The 18,749-nt window shown below is 45.0% G+C and overlaps 1 protein-coding gene across 1 annotated transcript in view; it reads right to left on the bottom strand.

Moving 5' to 3' along the window:
• The window catches only part of cnih3 (cornichon family AMPA receptor auxiliary protein 3), a 107,615-nt gene that overhangs the window by 53,939 nt on the left and 34,927 nt on the right, over positions 1–18,749 (bottom strand). Inside the window, exon 2 of the mRNA XM_078542880.1 lies at positions 2,312–2,380. Coding sequence (XP_078399006.1) covers positions 2,312–2,380 — 69 coding nt within the window. The remainder of the gene's footprint in view (positions 1–2,311; positions 2,381–18,749) is intronic.

Below are 18,749 nucleotides of genomic sequence, written 5' to 3'. Positions count from 1 at the left end.
TATTCTGGGTAATGATTTGGCTAGTGGAGACAGTAATGTGGTCAATGACTGTATTGCAACAGGCAGTTGATCATGCTGATCTTAACAAACTTCAGAAAATTACTATGGCCAAAAATGAAACGCTTATTGCAGATAACAAGCAATTGAAGAAAAACCTGATTAACATAGAAAACCAGCTTTCGTGTATGAAAGAGGAGCTTGCTAATGGAAAATGAGAATTGGTGAGAACAATTGAAAATCAGTCATGGAAAGTGGAACACTTGACTGAAGACTTGAAATGTCTAAATGATAAACGTGTAGAAGCAAATTTAATTAAGATAAATCTTCAGTTAAAACTTGATGAATTTTAAGCATCAGAAGTCGCTATGAAAATGTCTTGAACAAGAAAGGGAGTTGTTGGTAAATCAGGATAATTGGTTGAATGCAAAATCAAAAACCAAAACTAATGAACTGTTAGAAGTTTGTCATGAAAAGAGCAATGAGGTTCTTAAACTCCAAAGCAAACTGAAGAAAATGAAGGAGAAGATGTGTGGTATGGAGCGTCACAGTTCTGAAGTTGTTCCTGTGACTAAAAACTCCTTGCTAAATCATGACCTAATCAATCAAAATATTGATCCAAATAATATAACTGACATATCAACTTCAGTAATGGATAATATGAAAGCAACTGAACTGCCTACAGAATTGGAAATTAAGAATTGTCAACAAAAAGGACTGAAATTGCAAAATGATCTGGAAAGTTCAATGACTAGAGGTACAGGTTTACAAGTGATTACCGGTGCTAATACACAAAATACAGCATTTGGAATCCAGGCAAGTGCACAGTTTGCAAAAGACCATTCAAAACCTGTAGAGGAGAGTCATGATATATTTTGTAAATTATGCAAAAGAGTTGAAGGGTTAGAAGAGACTATGAAACTCCAAAGGGAGAAAATAATTGAGGCTGCTCAAAGAGAAGTGGAAAAGACATGTTTGAAATGGAATTGGGAGAAACAACAAGTTCATAAAAAGTTTAAAGATCAAACCAAGCAGGAGCATGAAACCCTTTAGTGTGAACATAAAAAGCATCCCAATAACATCCTTGAAATGGCAAAAAGAGATTTTTACCAGAGAATAAATGAGATGTTAATGCACAAAAATGCCTTTTTGACTTTGTTAAACCAAAATGAGAATTTACCGCATTTAAGTTTGGAAAATGAGTTGAGGATGGAATTATGCCTACAGATAACGAAAAGGGTGATTGGGCTCTGGGATTAAATGAAATATTCTTTGCTTAGGTAAAGACTGGGAATAAGAGGGAAAAGAAACACAAGGGTTGAGTTATGATAATGTACAAATTCTGCTAATCGTATTACATTTATTGACTTTGAAATTGTACAATATGATATGTAGCTGTGAGACAAAATTGAAAATTTATTTGTATAGACTGTAATAATCTATTATTTGAGGTTTATGATATTAAGTTTTTGTGAGGTGAATGTAAAGTTATTGTGAACAGTGAAGCCTTTTTTCTTTCAAGGGAAAAGTGTTACGAACTAGATATAGTTTAAGTAAGTTATATCTGTATTTCTGGGTGTTAGGAACAAGCTGTAGTTTTAAGTTTAAGTTTAATTTGTATGTCTGCATTTGTGTGTTAAGAAAGGGGGGTGTTTTAGTTTTGGTTTCACTTTAAAAGATGTCAATATTTTAATGAGGTTTTACGACTCTTGAAGGGAAGTTAAAACAAACAGAAGGTAGAAAAAACTGTGCTGTTGCCTAGCAAAAGGAGGCCCACTGACACAGGGAGAAACAGAACAGCAGTTTTTTTTTATTCCAGTTGAAACCAGGAGCCAGGAGAAGCTGAACACAGCAGAGGGAACTACAGAGAGCAAATTTCCCCAAAGACTTTCTACTCAAAGGAAAAGAACAGGAATCTGGAAAAGGTCCTGTTAGGTGAAGTTAACAGCAAGGAGCACAGGGAAGGCTCAGTAGCCACCCTCCAAGTTTCTAAACAAAAAATAAAAGTTAGGATCTATCAAGCCAGGTTCCACCCTGGGACCTGGCTTGTCCAGTAGTGATATCAGCTGGGATAATAACAGGAGGGACAGCGAATGAGAGACATGGAATGAGGGATAGGGACTAAGGGACAGGGTGTGAGGGAACATGCACTGATTTGATTAGAGTACAGATCCCAGATGACACACTTTTCAGTGCCCACATTTGGTACCATCCCTCTCCCCATGCCTCAGTGCCCACCCCCTTTGGACAGCGATAATGATATGGAGGGTTTTACCATCTATCATATGGGCTATGGAGTCTTTTATGTACTTACTGCATGGAGAGGATTGCACTGGTCAATGGGGCTCCTGAGGTCTTTACGTAATTCATCAAATGCAATTATCTGCAATACAACCAACAGAGTCAGTTATTAAACTTCTCATCCTTCACCATTAAGTGGAGGGGCAGATACAGATATATACACATGGTCAGATAGATGTACACACACATGCACATACCTGTGTAGATGTACACAAACATTTATACACTCAGATAGATATACAAACACACTCAGATGGATGTCCACACACACACACACACGTATATATATCTTGTTACAATCTGGTTAGGTACCAGTAACATCTTGTTTCAAGTAGACAAAATTTGAAATCCCAATTAGTTACTAAGAGAATAAAGCCATAAGTTTCCAAACAAACAGAAAAAAGTATGATACAAGAGTCAACAAAGCAAACAGTCAACACTATCTATCGTATGCTCTAGGATCCAGAATTAACATGAGGTAAACATGAATTAATAGGCAACCTGTGGTCAAACACAAAACCACAATCTGCAAACCAAATGACAATCACACAAGGTCACACGAATGTCTCAGCAACCCACCCAGATATCAGTGATCACTGAGAGTCACAGTCCTTCCAATTCTATCTTCTTCACCTCAAGGGATTTCAGCTCCTCTTCTTCGAGGATATAGCCTCTGATTTCCCTCAATAGCAGCTCCAACTCAGGAAGCCAGCTTGCTTCTTCTACCTGCAATGAATTGTCAAGCAACCAGGCTCCACCTCAGCCTGCCCAGTGACTGTTCACCTTCCAGCCACTCAATCACTTTATCTGAGACTGCACCCCATGGTATTTGCTAGGCTAGACTACAGAGTCTATACTCAGGTACAGTTCCAGTTCTCCAGCTGAACTGCTGTCAACGACAGCTGCCAACTCCCAGTTTCACTGAGCTGACAACTGCTCCCCACAGGCACTGATCAGACACCTCTTCAGCTTCAGTGAGCCTACCCTGCTCCCAGGATTCTCTGGGCCACAACTCTCAGCAGCCCTGAGCAACTACTACCCTTCAGCCTTGCACTGGCACTGCCCCTGCAGTGGCTGCAAGACTCACGCTGCTATGCTCCTGCTGTTTCTCCAGCCTGACTAATCTCATCACATGGGTTCAGTTCCATGCCAAGAGCCCAGTCACTTGGTCATTCTCTTTGCACTATTTTCCCGGGTCCCTTCAAAGGAAACCAGGAACCGAGCATGCACCGTACTGCACTTGCGCCAGAGTCCTGAGCATGCCGGGAGCTGCAGTCATCAGCCTCTGCCCTGAAAACATACAGAACCAATTAAATATACAGATTCCTTCGCATGTCTCTTCCTTGGGAGAAAGAAAACTTCACTGTAGTCAAGATTTCTTCACAACAGCTTTACAGTTTCTTTACAAGTTCTTATCATCATAAAATGTTTTAACAATAGCTTATCACATACTGTACAGGTAACCTTTCCATATTTTACAATTACACATTTAGTATTTACAAAGTTATAAAGGCTTAACCAAAACAACAGTATGTACACCTAACAAGGAGGATTAGCAGGATTTAAACATCATAGAGTTATCACAACTCAGAACCTATATTTTCTCCTACACCCTTTCTTTAAACTCTGGACAAAACTTCAGCAATTTTGTTGTTCTTTCCCATAATCTTGTCATGGTCAACTGAATGTGGCAAAGATACATTGAAGTTTTCTTTAGAAACATCTTGACCAGCTTATATTTCTATTTTGTGTAATGATCTCCCACCATTAACCCTAACATGGTGAAGCAGTCTGAAAAGAGTGTCCTGCAGTCAGCATCACGGTGAAGCAGTCTGGGATGAGTGTCCTGCAGTCAGCATCGCGGTGAAGCAGTCTGGAAAGAGTGTCCTGCAGTCAGCATCACGGTGAAGCATTCTGGGAAGAGTATCCTGCAGTCAGCGTCACAGTGAAGCATTCTGGGAAGAGTATCCTGCAGTCAGCATCACAGTGAAGCAGTCTGGGAAGAGTATCCTGCAGTCAGCATCACGGTGAAGCAGTCTGAAATGAGTGTCCTGCAGTCAGCATCGCAGTGAAGCAGTATGGGAAGAGTGTCCTGTAGTCAGCATCATGGTGAAGCATTCTGGGAAGAGTATCCTGCAGTCAGCATCGCAGTGAAGCAGTCTGGGTAGAGTGTCCTGCAGTCAGCATCACAGTGAAGCAGTCTGGGAAGAGTGTCCTGCAGTCAGCATCACGGTGAAGCAGTCTGGGAAGAGTGTCCTGCAGTCAGCATCACGGTGAAGCAGTCTGGGAAGAGTGTCCTGCAGTCAGCATCACAGTGAAGCAGTCTGGGAAGAGTGTCCTGCAGTCAGCATCGCAATGAAGCAGTCTGGGAAGAGTGTCCTGCAGTCAGCATCGCAGTGAAGCAGTCTGGGATGAGTGTCCTGCAGTCAGCATCACGGTGAAGCAGTCTGGAAAGAGTGTCCTGCAGTCAGCATCACGGTGAAGCAGTCTGGAAAGAGTGTCCTGCAGTCAGCATCGCGGTGAAGCAGTCTAGAAAGAGTGTCCTGCAGTCAGCATCGCGGTGAAGCAGTCTGGGAAGAGTGTCCTGCAGTCAGCATTGCGGTGAAGCAGTATGGGAAGAGTGTCCTGCAATCAGCATTGCGGCAAAGCAGTCTGGGAAGAGTGTACTGCAGTCAGCATCGCTGTGAAGCAATCTGGGAAAAGTGTCCTGCAGTCAGCATCACGGTGAAGCAGTTTGGGAAGAGTGTCCTGCAGTCAGCATCGCGGTGAAGCAGTCTGGGAAAAGTGTCCTGTAGTCAGCATCACGGTGAAGCAGTTTGGGAAGAGTGTCCTGCAGTCAGTTCTTGTTGAAAATAACAAGAGCAACATCACAAGGCAGCACGAGAGAGCGGCGGAGAGATCAGTACCAGCACGAATGCAGGGAAGCTTCAAAAAATGATGTCAGCACAAAGGTGAGAGCTGATTGGTGAGTAGTGGGTAAGTGTTTTTCTCCAGTCTTGATCTCCAGTTTAAAATAGATTAAGCTAAGGAAAGGTAAGGGTTCTAGAGTTTATTTAAAGTACATAAATAATTTAATGTTTTTTTACTGTATTTAACTGAAAGTAAGGGGTTTTTTCAATGAGAGGCATGGCCGGGCAGCTCAGTCCCATGTTATGTACCGCCTGCAACATGTGGGAAGTCCTAGATGCTCCTTGCACTCTGGCCGATCATGTGTCACCACATGGAAGGCCACCAGCTGCAGCTACTTGAGCTCCGAGTTTCGGAGCTTGAGCGGCAGCTGCAGACACTGACGTGCATCCGCGAGGCTGAGAGTTTTGTGGATAGCACGTTTTTAGACGTGGTAACCCCACAGCTTACAGAAGTGCAGAGAGAAAGGGAATGGGTGACCATCAGTCAGAAGAAAGGTGTCAGGCAGGTAGTCAGGAAATCCTCAGTGTGCATCTCGCTCAAGAACCATTTCTCTGTGTTGGAAAACGGTGAGTGACAGTTTCTCTGGGGAGTGCAGCCATGCTTATGGCACTGTGAGTGGCTCAGCTGCACGGGGGAGGGGGGGAGGAAAAGGAGGGGAAGAGCAATAGTGGTAGGAGACTCAATAGTAAGGGGAACAGACAGGCGTTTCTATGGCCGTAGACGTGACTCCAGGATGGTACATTGCCTCCCTGGTGCCAGGGTCAAGGATGTCACTGAACGGCTGCATGGCATTCTAAAGGAGGAGGGCAAACAGACAGAGATCGTGGTACATATTGGTACCAATGATATAGGTAGAAAGAGGGATGAGGTCCTGCAAGTAGAATTTAGGGAGCTAGGAGACAGATTAAAAAACAGGACCTCAAAGGTAGTAATCTCTGGATTACTTCCGGTGCCCTGCGCTAGTGAGTATAGAAATAAGAGGTTAGTCCAGATAAATGCGTGGCTGGAGAGATGGTGCAGGAGGGAAGGCTTTAGATTTCTGGGACATTGCGACCATTTCTGGGGGCGGTGGGACCTGTACAAGGCGGACAAGTTGCACCTGAACCGGAATGGGACCAACTTCCTTGCAGGGAGACAAAAACAGAATTACCTGGAAAAACTCAGCAGGTCTGGCAGCATCGGTGGAGAAGAAATCAGTTAACGTTTCGGGTCTTCATGACCCTTCGGCAGAACTGAGTATAGTTAGGAGAAAAGTGAAATATAAGCTGGTCTAAGGTGGGGGGGGGGGGGGGGCGGGGGGAGAGAGAAGTTGAGGGTGTGGTGATTGTGGAGATAAGCAAGCAGTGATAGGAGCAGATAATCAAAAGATGTCACAGACAAAAGGATCAAAGAGGTGTTGAAGGTGGTGATATTGTCTGAGAAAAGTGCTAATTAAGAATGGAAGACAGGATACTCAAGGTACAGCTCTAGTGGGGGTGGGGTGGAAAGACTAACAAAGTTTTAGTTTTAGATTTAAAAATAATGGAAATAGGTGGGAAAAGAAGAATCTATATAAATTATTGAAAAAAAAGGGAGGGGGAGAAACGGGGTGGGGATGGGGGGAAGGGGAGTTTAAGATCTAAAGTTGTTGAATTCAATATTCAGCCCGGAAGGCTGTAAAGTGCCTAATCGGAAGATGAGGTACTGTTCCTCCAGTTTGCGTTGGGCTTCAGTGGAATAATGCAGCAAGCCAAGGACAGACATGTGGGCAAGAGAACAGGGTGGAGTGTTAAAATGGCAAGCGACAGGGAGGTTTGGGTCTTTCTTGTGGACAGACCGCAGGTGTTCTGCAAAGCGGTCGCCCAGTTTGCGTTTGGTCTCTCCAATGTAGAGGAGTCCGCATTGGGAGCAACGAATGCAGTAGACTAAGTTAGGGGAAATGCAAGTGAAATGCTGCTTCACTTGAAAGGAGTGTTTGGGCCCTTGGACGGTGAGGAGAGAGGAAGTGAAGGGGCAGGTAGTCGCCCAACCTCGGATGGCCCGTTTCTACCTCCTACCCAAAATCCACAAACAGAACTGTCCTGGCAGACCGATCGTGTCAGCCTGTTCCTGCCCCACGGAACTCATTTCTCATTATCTTGACTCCCTTCTCTCTCCCCTTGTCCAGTCCCTTCCCACCTACATCCGTGATTCCTCTGACACCTTACGTCACATCAACAATTTCCAGTTCCCTGGCCCCAACCGCTTCCTCTTCACCATGGATGTCCAATCCCTCTACACCTCCATCCCCCACCAGGATGGTCTGAGGGCCCTTAGCTTCTTCCTTGAACAGAGGCCCCAACAATCCCCATCCACCACTACTCTCCTCCGTCTGGCTGAACTTGTTCTCACACTGAACAATTTCTCCTTTAACTCCTCTCACTTCCTCCAAATAAAAGGTGTGGCTATGGGTACCCGCATGGGCCCCAGTTATGCCTGTCTCTTTATGGCGTATGTGGAACATTCCTTGTTCCAGTCCTACTCCGGCCCCCTCCCACAACTCTTTCTCCGGTACATCGATGATTACTTCGGTGCTGCTTCATGCTCTCGTCGGGACGTGGAAAAATTTATTAATTTTGCTTCCAATCTCCACCCCTCCATCATTTTCACATGGTCCATCTCTGACACTTCTCTTCCCTTCCTTGACCTCTCTGTCTCAATTTCTGATGATAGACTGTCCACCAATATCCACTACAAGCCTACCAACTCCCACAGCTACCTCGACTACAGCTCCTCACACCCCGCTTCCTGTAAGGACTCCATCCCATTCTCTCAGTTCCTTCGCCTCCGTCGCATCTGTTCTGATGACGCTACCTTCAAAAACAGCTCCTCTGACATGTCCTCCTTCTTCCTTAACCGAGGTTTTCCACCCACGGTCGTTGACAGGGCCCTCAACCGTGTCCGGCCCATATCCCGCGCATCCTCCCTCACACCTTCTCCTCCTTCCCAGAAACATGATAGGGTCCCCCTTGTCCTCACTTATCACTCCACCAGCCTCCGCATTCAAAGGATCATCCTCCGCCATTTCCGCCAACTCCAGCATGATGCCACCACCAAACACATCTTCCCTTCACCCCCCCGACGGCATTCCGTAGGGATCGTTCCCTCCGGGACACCCTGGTCCACTCCTCCATCACCCCCTACTCCTCAACCCCCACCTATGGCACCTCCCCATGCCCACGCAGAAGATGCAACACCTGCCCCTTCACTTCTTTTCCCACCTATTTCCATTATTTTTAAATCTAAAACTAAAACTTTGTTAGTCTTTCCACCCCACCCCCACTAGAGCTGTACCTTGAGTATCCTGTCTTCCATTCTTAATTAGCACTTTTCTCAGACAATATCACCACCTTCAACACCTCTTTGATCCTTTTGTCTGTGACATCTTTTGATTATCTGCTCCTATCACTGCTTGCTTATCTCCACAATCACCACACCCTCAACTTCTCTCTCCCCCCGCCCCCCCCCCACCTTAGACCAGCTTATATTTCACTTTTCTCCTAACTATACTCAGTTCTGCCGAAGGGTCATGAAGACCCGAAACGTTAACTGATTTCTTCTCCACCGATGCTGCCAGACCTGCTGAGTTTTTCCAGGTAATTCTGTTTTTGTTTTGGATTTCCAGCATCCGCAGTAGCTTTTAGCTTTTTGTTTTTATTCCTTGCAGGGAGGTTTGCTGGTGCTGTTGGGGAGGGTTTAAACAAACTTGGCAGGGGGATGGGATGCTGAGAGGAGGTTCAGCAGGGGGAAATGCACAGCCAAAGTTGGAAGATAGAGCAAGTGAGCCTATAAGGCATAGAAATTATAGGCCAGTTAAGGCACAAGGGAGCTTGGCAAGGTTGGATGGTATTTATTTTAATGAAGGAGTTTGACAAATAAGACAGATGAGTTGAGGGCACAAATTAACACATGGAAGTATGATGTCATTGCTGTCACAGAGACATTGTTGAGAGAGGGGCAGGATTGGCAGCTCAATATTCCAGGATATAGGGTCTTCAGGCGAGACAGGGAAGGAGGTAAAAGAGGAGGGGGTATATCGCAGTATTGATCAAGGAATCAATTACAGCAATAAGGAGAGATGACATCTTAGAAGGTTTCTCAAATGAAGCCATATGAGTAGAATTGTAAAACAAAATAGGAGCAATCACATTGCTGGGAGTGTACTATAGGACCCCAAACAGTCAGAGAGAAATAGGAGAGCGGATATGTAGGCAAACTTCAGAGAAGTGTAAAAATAATAGGGTAGTAATAGTGGGAGATTTCAACTTCCCCAACATTAATTGGGTTAGTCATAGTGTGAAAGGTTTAGAGAGAGCAGAATTCTTAAAATGCATCCAGGAGAGCTTTTTAAGCCAGTACGTAGAAGGTCCTACAAGACAGGAGGCGGTCCTGGACTTAATTTTAGGGAATGAAGCCGGGCAAGTGGTTGAGGTATCAATGGGGGAATGTTTTGCAGATAGTGATCATAACTCCATTAGATTCAAGGTTGTTATGGAAAAGGACAAGGATGGGCCAGAAATCAGAGTTCTAAATTGGGGGAAGGCCGATTTTAATAAGATCAGATATGATTTGGCCAGAGTGGAGCAGCTGCTTTTAGGTAAATCTGCATCAGAGCAGTGGGACTCATTCTAGAAGGAAATAGGGAGAGTACACAGCCAACATATTCCAGTAAAGACAAAGGGTGGGACGAACAAATTCAGGAAACCCTGGATGTTGAGGGATATACAGGATTAGATAAAGAGAAAAAGGGAGGCTTATGGCAGATACCAAGGGGTCAAAACAACGGAAGCCAAGAGGAGTATAGGATGTGTAGGGGGGAACTTAAAAGGGAAATTAGGAGAGCAAAAAGGGGGCATGATAAAACCATTGGCAGGTAAAATAAAGGAAAATTCAAAGTTATTTTACAAGTACATTAAGAGTAAGAGGATAACTAGGGAAAGAGTAGGGCCCATTAAGGACCATAGTGGTAATTTGTGTGTGGAGCCGGAAGACGTAGGTAGGGTTCTAAATTAATACTTTGTCAGTGTTCACAAGTGAGAGGGACGACATGGGTATGGAAATCAGGCAGAAGGACTGTGATATAATTAAAGAAATTAGCATAGAAAGGGAGGTCTAACAGGCTTAAAAGTGGATAAATCTCCAGGCTCAGATGAAATGTATCACAAGCTGTTGAGTGTGGCAAGCAAGGAGATAGCTGGGGCACTGGCAATAATTTTCAATACTTCTCTGGCCACAGGAGAGGTGCCAGAGGACTGGAAGGCAGCCAATGTGGTACCGTTATTCAAGAAGGGAGGAAGGGAACTACAGGCCAGTCAGTCTAACCCTAGTGGTGGGGAAACTATTGGAAGCAATTCTGAGGGACAGAATTAATCTACACTTGGAGAGGCAGGGATTAATCAAGGACAATCAGCATGGTTTTGTTAAGGGGAGGTGGTGTCTAACCAATTTGATTGAATTTTTCAAGAAGCGACCAGGTGTGTAAATGAGGGAAATGCATTTGATGTAGACTACTTGGACTTCAGCAAGGCGTTTGATAAGGTCCCACATGGGAGACTGATGGCAAAGGTAAGAGCCCATAGGATCCAAGGCAATTTGGCAAACTGGATCCAGAATTGACTGAGTGGCAGGAAGCAGAGGGTGATGGTCGAGGGGTGTTTTTGTGACTGGATGCCTGTGTCCAGTGGGGTTCCATAGGGATCGGTGTTGAGTCCCTTGCTGTTTGTGGTATATATAAACGATTTAGGCTTGAATGTAGGAGGGTTGATCAGTGAGTTCACGGATGACACAAAAATTGGTGGGGTGGTTAATAGTGATAGCTATTAGGATAGCTTTAGATTACAGGAGGATATAGATGGGCTGGTCAGATGGGCTGATCAATGGCAAATGGAATTTAATCCAGATAAGTGTGAGGTGATGCACTTGGGCAGGACAAACAAGGCACGGGAATACACGATGGAAAGTACCGAGGATCAGAGGGACCTTGGTGTGCATATCCACCGGTCCCTTAAGGTAGCGGGACAGGTAGGTAAGGTGGTTAAGAAGGCATATGGGATACTTGCCTTTATTAGTCGAGGCATAGAATATAAGAGCAGGGAGGTTGTGCTGGTACTGTATAAAATGCTGGTTAGGCCACAGCTAGAGTATTGCGTGCAGTTCTGGAATCCACATTATAGGAAGGATGTGATTGCACTAGAGAGAGTGCAGCGGAGATTTACCAGGATGTTTCCTGGGCTGGAGAGTTTTAGTTATGGGGGGAGATTGGATCGACTGGGGTTATTTTCCCTGGAGCAGAGGAAGTTGAGGGAGGACATGATTGAGGTGTATAAAATTATGAGGGGCATAGATAGGGTAGACAGGAAGGAACTTTTCCCCTAGGCTTTGGGCCTAGTGCTGGCAAATGGAATTAGAATAGTTAGGTACTTGTTTGACCGGCGCAGACTCGATGGGCCAAAGGGCCTTTTTCTGTGCTGTAGACCTACATGACTCTGATTCATTTCTGGTGGAAATGCAAACCAATACTCTGGCATGTTCCCCTCTTCTAATATGCATATTAGTCACAATACACGATACAAGTGACTTTTGCATAAGTTTCCCAGCTTTAATGCAGAAGAACATCAGGGTTTTCTTACTTTTCTCCTCTGTTGATGGAATCATGCCTTCGATTGGTCCTTTAAATTTGCTAAAGAAAGCTTGTATTTCTGAAACAGCTTCAAAATTATCTTCCTCAATCACTTCCTTCAGAACAGATTTTGTCATTTCATTATTGTCTTAACACCAAAGGAATAAACCTGCATCTTGGTTTCTCCCTTTACTCATGTCATATTCTAGTTTAGCCGAAAGATGCAGGAGGGCATGCCAGCAGCAAGCAAGCCTAAAAATGAGCTGTCAACCAGGTGAATCTACAACATAGGACTACTTGTGTGCTAAACGGCATAAGCAGCATGAGATAGACAAAGCTAAGCGATTCCACAATCAACAGATCAGGTCCAAACTCTGCAGTCCTGCCACATCCAGTCGTGAATGTACAATTAAATAACTAACTGGAGGAGGAGGCTCCACAAATATCCCCATCCTCAATGATGGGGGAGCCCAGCAAATCAGTGCAAAACACAAGGCATTTGCAACAATCTTCGGCCAGAAGTGCAAAGTAGATGATCTATCTCGGTCTCCTCAGGGGGAAAACTCTCCGCTGGTTGAAGTCTAACCTGGCACAATGGAAGATGGTTGTGGTTTTGGAGGTCAATTATCTCAGTTCCAGGACATCACTGCAGGAGTTCCTCAGGGTAGTGTCCTCAACCCAACCATCTCCAGCTGCTTCATCAATGACCTTCCTTCCATCATAAGGCCAATTACCGCCCATCAGTCTACTGTGTGGCTCAGTTCATAGCACCCTCGCCTTTGAATCAGAGGGTTGTGGGTTCATGTCCCACTCCCGGAAACCAAGAACTGTGATTGTACTCGAAAAGAGTTGCAATCTGTGACTGTTGATAACTCGAAAGAGTATCAGTCAGCTGTGGCTCAGTTCATAGCACCCTCGCCTCTGAATCAGAGGGTTGTGGGTTCATGTCCCACTCCTGGAAAAACCAAGAACTGTGATTGTTCTCGAAAGAGTTGCAATCTGTGACTGTTGATAACTCGAAAGAGTATCAGCAAAGTAATGGAAGGGGTCATCAACAATGCTATCAAGCAGCACTTGCTTAGCAATAACCTGCTCACTGATGCCTAGTTTGGGTTCCGCCAGGGCCACTCAGCTCCTGACCTTATTATGGCCTTGGCTCAAACATGAACAAAAGAGCTGAAGTCCATAGGCGAGGTGAGAGTGACTGCCCTTGACATCAAGGCTGCATTTGACCAAGTGTAGCATCAAGGAGCCCTAGCACAACTGGATAAATGGGAATCAGGGAGAAAACACTCCACTGGTTGGAGTCATACCTAGCACAAAAGAAGATGGTTGTAGTTGTTGAAGATCAGTCATCTCAGCTCCAGGACATCATTGCAGGTGTTCCTCAGGGTAGTGTCCTCGGCCCAACCATCTTCAGCTGCTTCATCAATGACCTTCTTTCCATCATAAGGTCAGAAGTGGGGATGTTCACTGATGACTGCACAATGTTCAGCACCATTCGTGACTCCACAGATACTCAAGTGGTCCATCTCTAAATGCAGCAAAACCTGGACAATATTCAGGCTTGGGATGACAAGTGGCAAGTAATATTTACGCCACACAAGTGCCAGGCAATGACCATTTCCAACAAAAGAGAATCTAACCATCGCTGCTTGATATTCAATGGCATTCCCATCGCTGAATCCCCCACTACCAACATCCTGGGGCATGCCAGAAACTGAACTGGACTAGCCATATAAATACTGTGGCTACAATAGCAGGTCAGAGGCTAGGAATCCTGTGGAGAGTAACTCGCCACTTGATTCCCCAAAGCCTGTCCACCATCTACAAGGCACAAGTCAGGAGTGTGATGGAATACTCTCCGCTTGCCTGGATGAGTGCAGCTCCAAAAACACTCAAGAAGCTTGACACCATCCAGGACAAAGCAGCCCGCTTGATTAGCATCCCATGCACAAACATTCTGTCCCTCCACCACCGACGCACAGTAGCAGTGTGTACCATCAACCATCGCCTGCACTGCAGGAACTCACCAAGGCTCCTTTGACAGCCTTTTCAAACCCATGTTCACTACCATCTAGATGGACAAGGACAGTAGATATATGGGAACGCCACCACCTGCAAGTTCCCCACCAAGCCATTCACTATCCTGACTTGGAAATATATCGCCATTCCTTCACTGTCACTGGGTCAAAATCCTGGGACTCCCTCCCTAACAGCACTGTGGGTATACCTACACCACAAGGACTGCAGCAGTTCAAGAAGGCAGCTCACCGCCACCTTCTCTAGGGCAATTAGGGATGAGCAATAAATGCTAGCCTAGCCAGTGACACTCACATCCCATGAATGAATAATAAAAGATGTGCTACAGCCTTCTGCATACATTCATATTCTTCCCACTGACTCTTCAAAAGCGAAACTTTCAACTCCGCTTTTTTCAACCTGATCCAAATATTTGCCTAACCTCTTATTTTCCAATTCTTTTTCACGTTTGTTGATCTTTTCATTCAGCCCAGCAACTGGCCTTGAAGGCATCTTCCTCAGTCAGTCCACCTTCAGTCATTTTATGAACTTTATTTGCTTGTTTTAGTCAATTATGAAGCTCCTCAACTACTATGGTGAGTTCAGTTGCTTGGTTTCAGAGTCATCTGCAAAACCTTTATTCAGGCTTGACAACGTCACATGGACATTCAGTTCATTTTGGAATCTTTCTTCCATGTTTGCTGACAGCTCCTTAGGGTCTTTCGGTTTACTCATTAAATCCTTAATCTGTCCCTCAAAGGTTTCCTTAGCAGCTTTTAAAGTCTTTATCTGCTTTTCCAAACCACACATCTCATCCTTTTTGTTCTCCAGATTACATCAGAGTTCAAGAATTTCATTGCTCATTTCACAATGATGTTCCAATTGGTTGTCAGTCTTGGCTTTTAGTTCAGCATTCAACTAACTTTTCTGATTCATCAGTACTTCCTTTTCCTGTTCAAGACATTTTTCACAATCGTTAATAGAGACTTCCGAAGTTCATCAAGTTTTAATTGAAGATCCATCTCTGTTCAATTTAATTCTACAAGTTTCTCATTTAGATATTTCAAATTCTCATTGAAGTGTTTTACTTTCTGTGACTGATGTTCAAGTGTTCACGCCAGTTTTCGTTATTTCTTATCTAACTCATCTTTTGTGTGTGAATGTTGGTTCTCTACACTGATTAGTTTTTCTTTCAAGTGCTCTTTAAATGCAGAGAGCTCCTCACACAGCTTTTGACATTCTTGCATTACAGATACTAATTTTTCTGGGCCCTGGTTTAGTTCGGCAGGATTTTCCCCTCGGCAATTTGGGGGCTCGCCAAGGGGAAAATGACGCGGAATGACATCGGGAGGAATCCCTGACGTCATCCCAGTCCTTTTAAATTTTTAGAAAGGCAGGCGGACAGCTAAATCAGCTGTCCGCCCGCCAACCTGTCAATGGCCAATTGAGGCTATTGACAGGCTCGTTAAGATAATTAAAGACCTGCCTGTCCAAGCTTTAGGCTGCCGGGCAGGCCAGGAGCCCCAGCGGGCTCCAGATTATTCATGAAACCTCATCCATTGGCGGGATGAAGTTTCATGTCCGTTTTTTAAACATTTAATAAATTTTATGCGTTTATTATTAACATGTCCCAACTCGTGTGTTAATAATTTCAATATTTATCTATTTTTAGACTTTACTTGCCTGTCAGCGCTCTCCCTGAGACAGGACTTTGCCTCAGGGAGCAGTGCGCTCTTTCGTTCGCATGTGCAAAAGAGCGCACCTTGACAGATGGACAATCCCTCCCCCCCTCGTACAGGAAGCACATAGCGCTTCCCGTCGGGCAGGCCGCTGGGCAGGCCTTAATTAGCCCACTCACTCAAAATGGCGGCAAGCCCCGTTTCAGTGGTGGGGGTCGGCTGTCCGCCCGCCGCCGAGCCGGTGGGGCCCGCACGCCATCCAAGAGCTAAATTCTGCCTGTTGTGTTTCCATTTCAAAATCAAATTGCTCGCAGTGCAGTCAATTTTAAAATGCTCATATTTGGATTTTAGGATAGCTACAACTGCCTCTTTAGTGGCAAAATGCTATTTGAGTTTGGCCACAGTAATTTTGGGGAGTTTGGCAAGTTAAGCATGATCGAGCAATTGTTGCAACACAGCTACCACCATGTTACCATCTGCACCTGCCAAATCATTACCCGGTATAAAATCTAACCCATCCATAGGTAAACTGGGAACAATTCCCACAATAACACTTCTGTTTATTAGGTCACTTTGCAAATTAATATAAGGGAACAGGTCCATAAGTACCATGCAAACTCCCTTTTAATGCCTTTTCTTTCATTAAACCATTTGGAACACAAATCATATCATCAGTCACCATCAATGACTGAACTGCCTTAGTATCTCTCAAAATATTCATCTGTTTACTTGTTTTGTTGTAAGAGTAAGAGAATATTTTCCCCTTAGAGACAAAACTTCAATAACCTCTAGTAACCTGATTCATTTCATCGGTATCCAGGGGAAAAAACTCCTTGACTATCTGAGGCATATATCCCCCATTCTAATAGGTTCTGAGGGAACACATTGCAATTGTACCATTGCTACTGTTTTAATACCCGTTTCCTTTCCTGGTACTGTCTTTTCTTAATGCTCCTTAAGCATCCCTATCCCTGCCACCAAATTACCACTCAATTTCCAATAATTTGCCCTGTCTTAAGGCAGTATACTGATTTCTTTACATCACTTTTATCCTCTATGTTACCATGTTTATTGACTGGAACAGCTTCTGTGTTCTCTCTAAAGCCAGAATCTTTTCCATTCCTCCACCTTCCCTGTGGGTTTACAAACCAAGGTCTACTGCTCCCAAGCTGCCTATGTGATATAATTTGCCAGACCTCCGACTTCCCTTAATTTAGAAACCCTGTGGTCTTCTAGCTATGACCTAATGGCTATTAGGATGCTGTTCCAAAATTCTTCCATTATCATTAGCTCCCTCACGTTCTCAAAATTCTGTTCACGTTTCTGAGCTCGAAACCACCAATACCACAATATTTCTTTCTCCCTGGCAAATCAACATACAAACATTTATTCGGTCTTTTCTTTAAAGTGTGAAATTTTAATTGATGCATTTCAGGGACAAGCTCATAAGTATTAAGTACCATCTCCTCCGGAGGTGCCCAGAAGCATAGATGCCAGTCTTCAGCCAATTCGATTCACTCTATGTGATATCAAGAAACCGCAGAAGGCACTTAATACTGCAAAGGCTATGGGCCCTGACAATATTCTGGCAATAGTACTGAATACTTGTGCTCCAGAACTTGCCATACCCCTAGCCAAGCTGCTCCAGTACAGCCACAACACTGGCACTTACCTGCCAATGTGGAAAATTGCCTAGGGTGCTCCTCCCTCCGAGTCTGCTCCCTAGAGACAAGGCCACGAATCCCCGAGGTAAGCTAGATTTATACTCACCGCTCCAGTGCTCCTCCCTCCGAGTCTGCTCCCTGGAGACAAGGCCGCGAATCCCCGAGGTAAGCTAGATTTATACTCACCGCTCCAGTGCTCCTCCCTCCAAGTCTGCTCCCTGGAGACAAGGCCGCGAATCCCCGAGGTAAGCTAGATTTATACTCACCGCTCCGGTGCTCCTCCCTCCGAGTCTGCTCCCTGGAGACAAGGCCGCGAATCCCCGAGGTAAGCTAGATTTATACTCACCGCTCTGGTGCTCCTCCCTCCGAGTCTGCTCCCTGGAGACAAGGCCGCGAATCCCCTAGGTAAGCTAGATTTAGGGGCCAGTATCCATTGGAGTTTGGAAGAATGAGAGGTGATCTTATTGAAACATATCGCATCAAGAGGGGACTTGACAGGGTGGATGCTGAAAGGATGTTTCCCCTTGTGGGAGAGACTAGAACTAGGACACACAGTTGAAAAATAAGGAGTCTCCCATTTAAGACAGAGATGAGAAGAATTTTTTTCTCTCAGAGGGTCATGAGTTTCTGGAACTCTCTTCCCCAGAGAGTGGAGGAGGCTATGGCATTGAATATTTTTAAGGCAGAGGTAGATAGATTCTTGACTAACAAGGGAATCAAAGGTTATTGGGGGTGAGCAGGAAAGTGAGGTTGAGCCCACAATCAGATCAGCCATGATCTTATTGAATGACAGAGTAGACCGCTTCTCTCCTGATCCTAATTGGTATGTTAGTATCTTTCCGTAATTGCCCTTGAGAAGATGGTGGTGAGCCGTCTTCTTGAACCGCTACTGTCCATGTGGTGTAGGTACACCCACAGTGCTGTTAGGGAGGGAGTTCCAGGATTTTGACCCAGCGACAGTGAAGGAACGGCGATATATTTCCAAGTCAGGATGGCGAGTGACTTGGAGGGGGACTTGCAAGTGGTTGTGTTCCCATACATCTAAGCATCTGTTCCCCTTGTCCTTCGAGATGGTAGAGGGTATGGGTTTGGAAGGTGCAGTCATCAGTGAACACCCCCACTTCTGACCTTATAATGGAAGGAAGGTCACTGATGAAGCAGCTGAAGATGGTTGGGCCTAGGACATTACCCTGTGGAACTCCTGCAGCGATGTCCTGGGACTGAGATGAATGACCTCCAACAACCACAACCATCTTCCTTTGTTCTGGATATGATTCAAACCGGTGGAGAGATTTCCCTCTGAATCCCATTGGGATTCCAGTTTTGCTAGGGCTCCTTGATGCCACACTCGGTCAAATGCTGTCTTGGTGTTAAGGGCAGTCACTCTCACCTCACCTCGGGAGTTCAGCTCTTTTGTCCATGTTTGGGGCAATGCTGCAATGAAGTCAGGAGCTGACTGGCCCTGGTGGAACCCAAACTGAGCAGGTTATTGCCGAGTAAGTGCTGCTTGTTAGCACTGTTGTTGACCCCTTCCATCAC

The sequence above is a fragment of the Cetorhinus maximus genome, chromosome 5, assembly GCF_964194155.1.
Source record: "Cetorhinus maximus chromosome 5, sCetMax3.hap1.1, whole genome shotgun sequence".
Taxonomy (NCBI): domain Eukaryota; kingdom Metazoa; phylum Chordata; class Chondrichthyes; order Lamniformes; family Cetorhinidae; genus Cetorhinus; species Cetorhinus maximus.
Note: the sequence above shows the minus strand (reverse complement) of the source record. Positions and strands in the feature narration are given on the sequence as shown.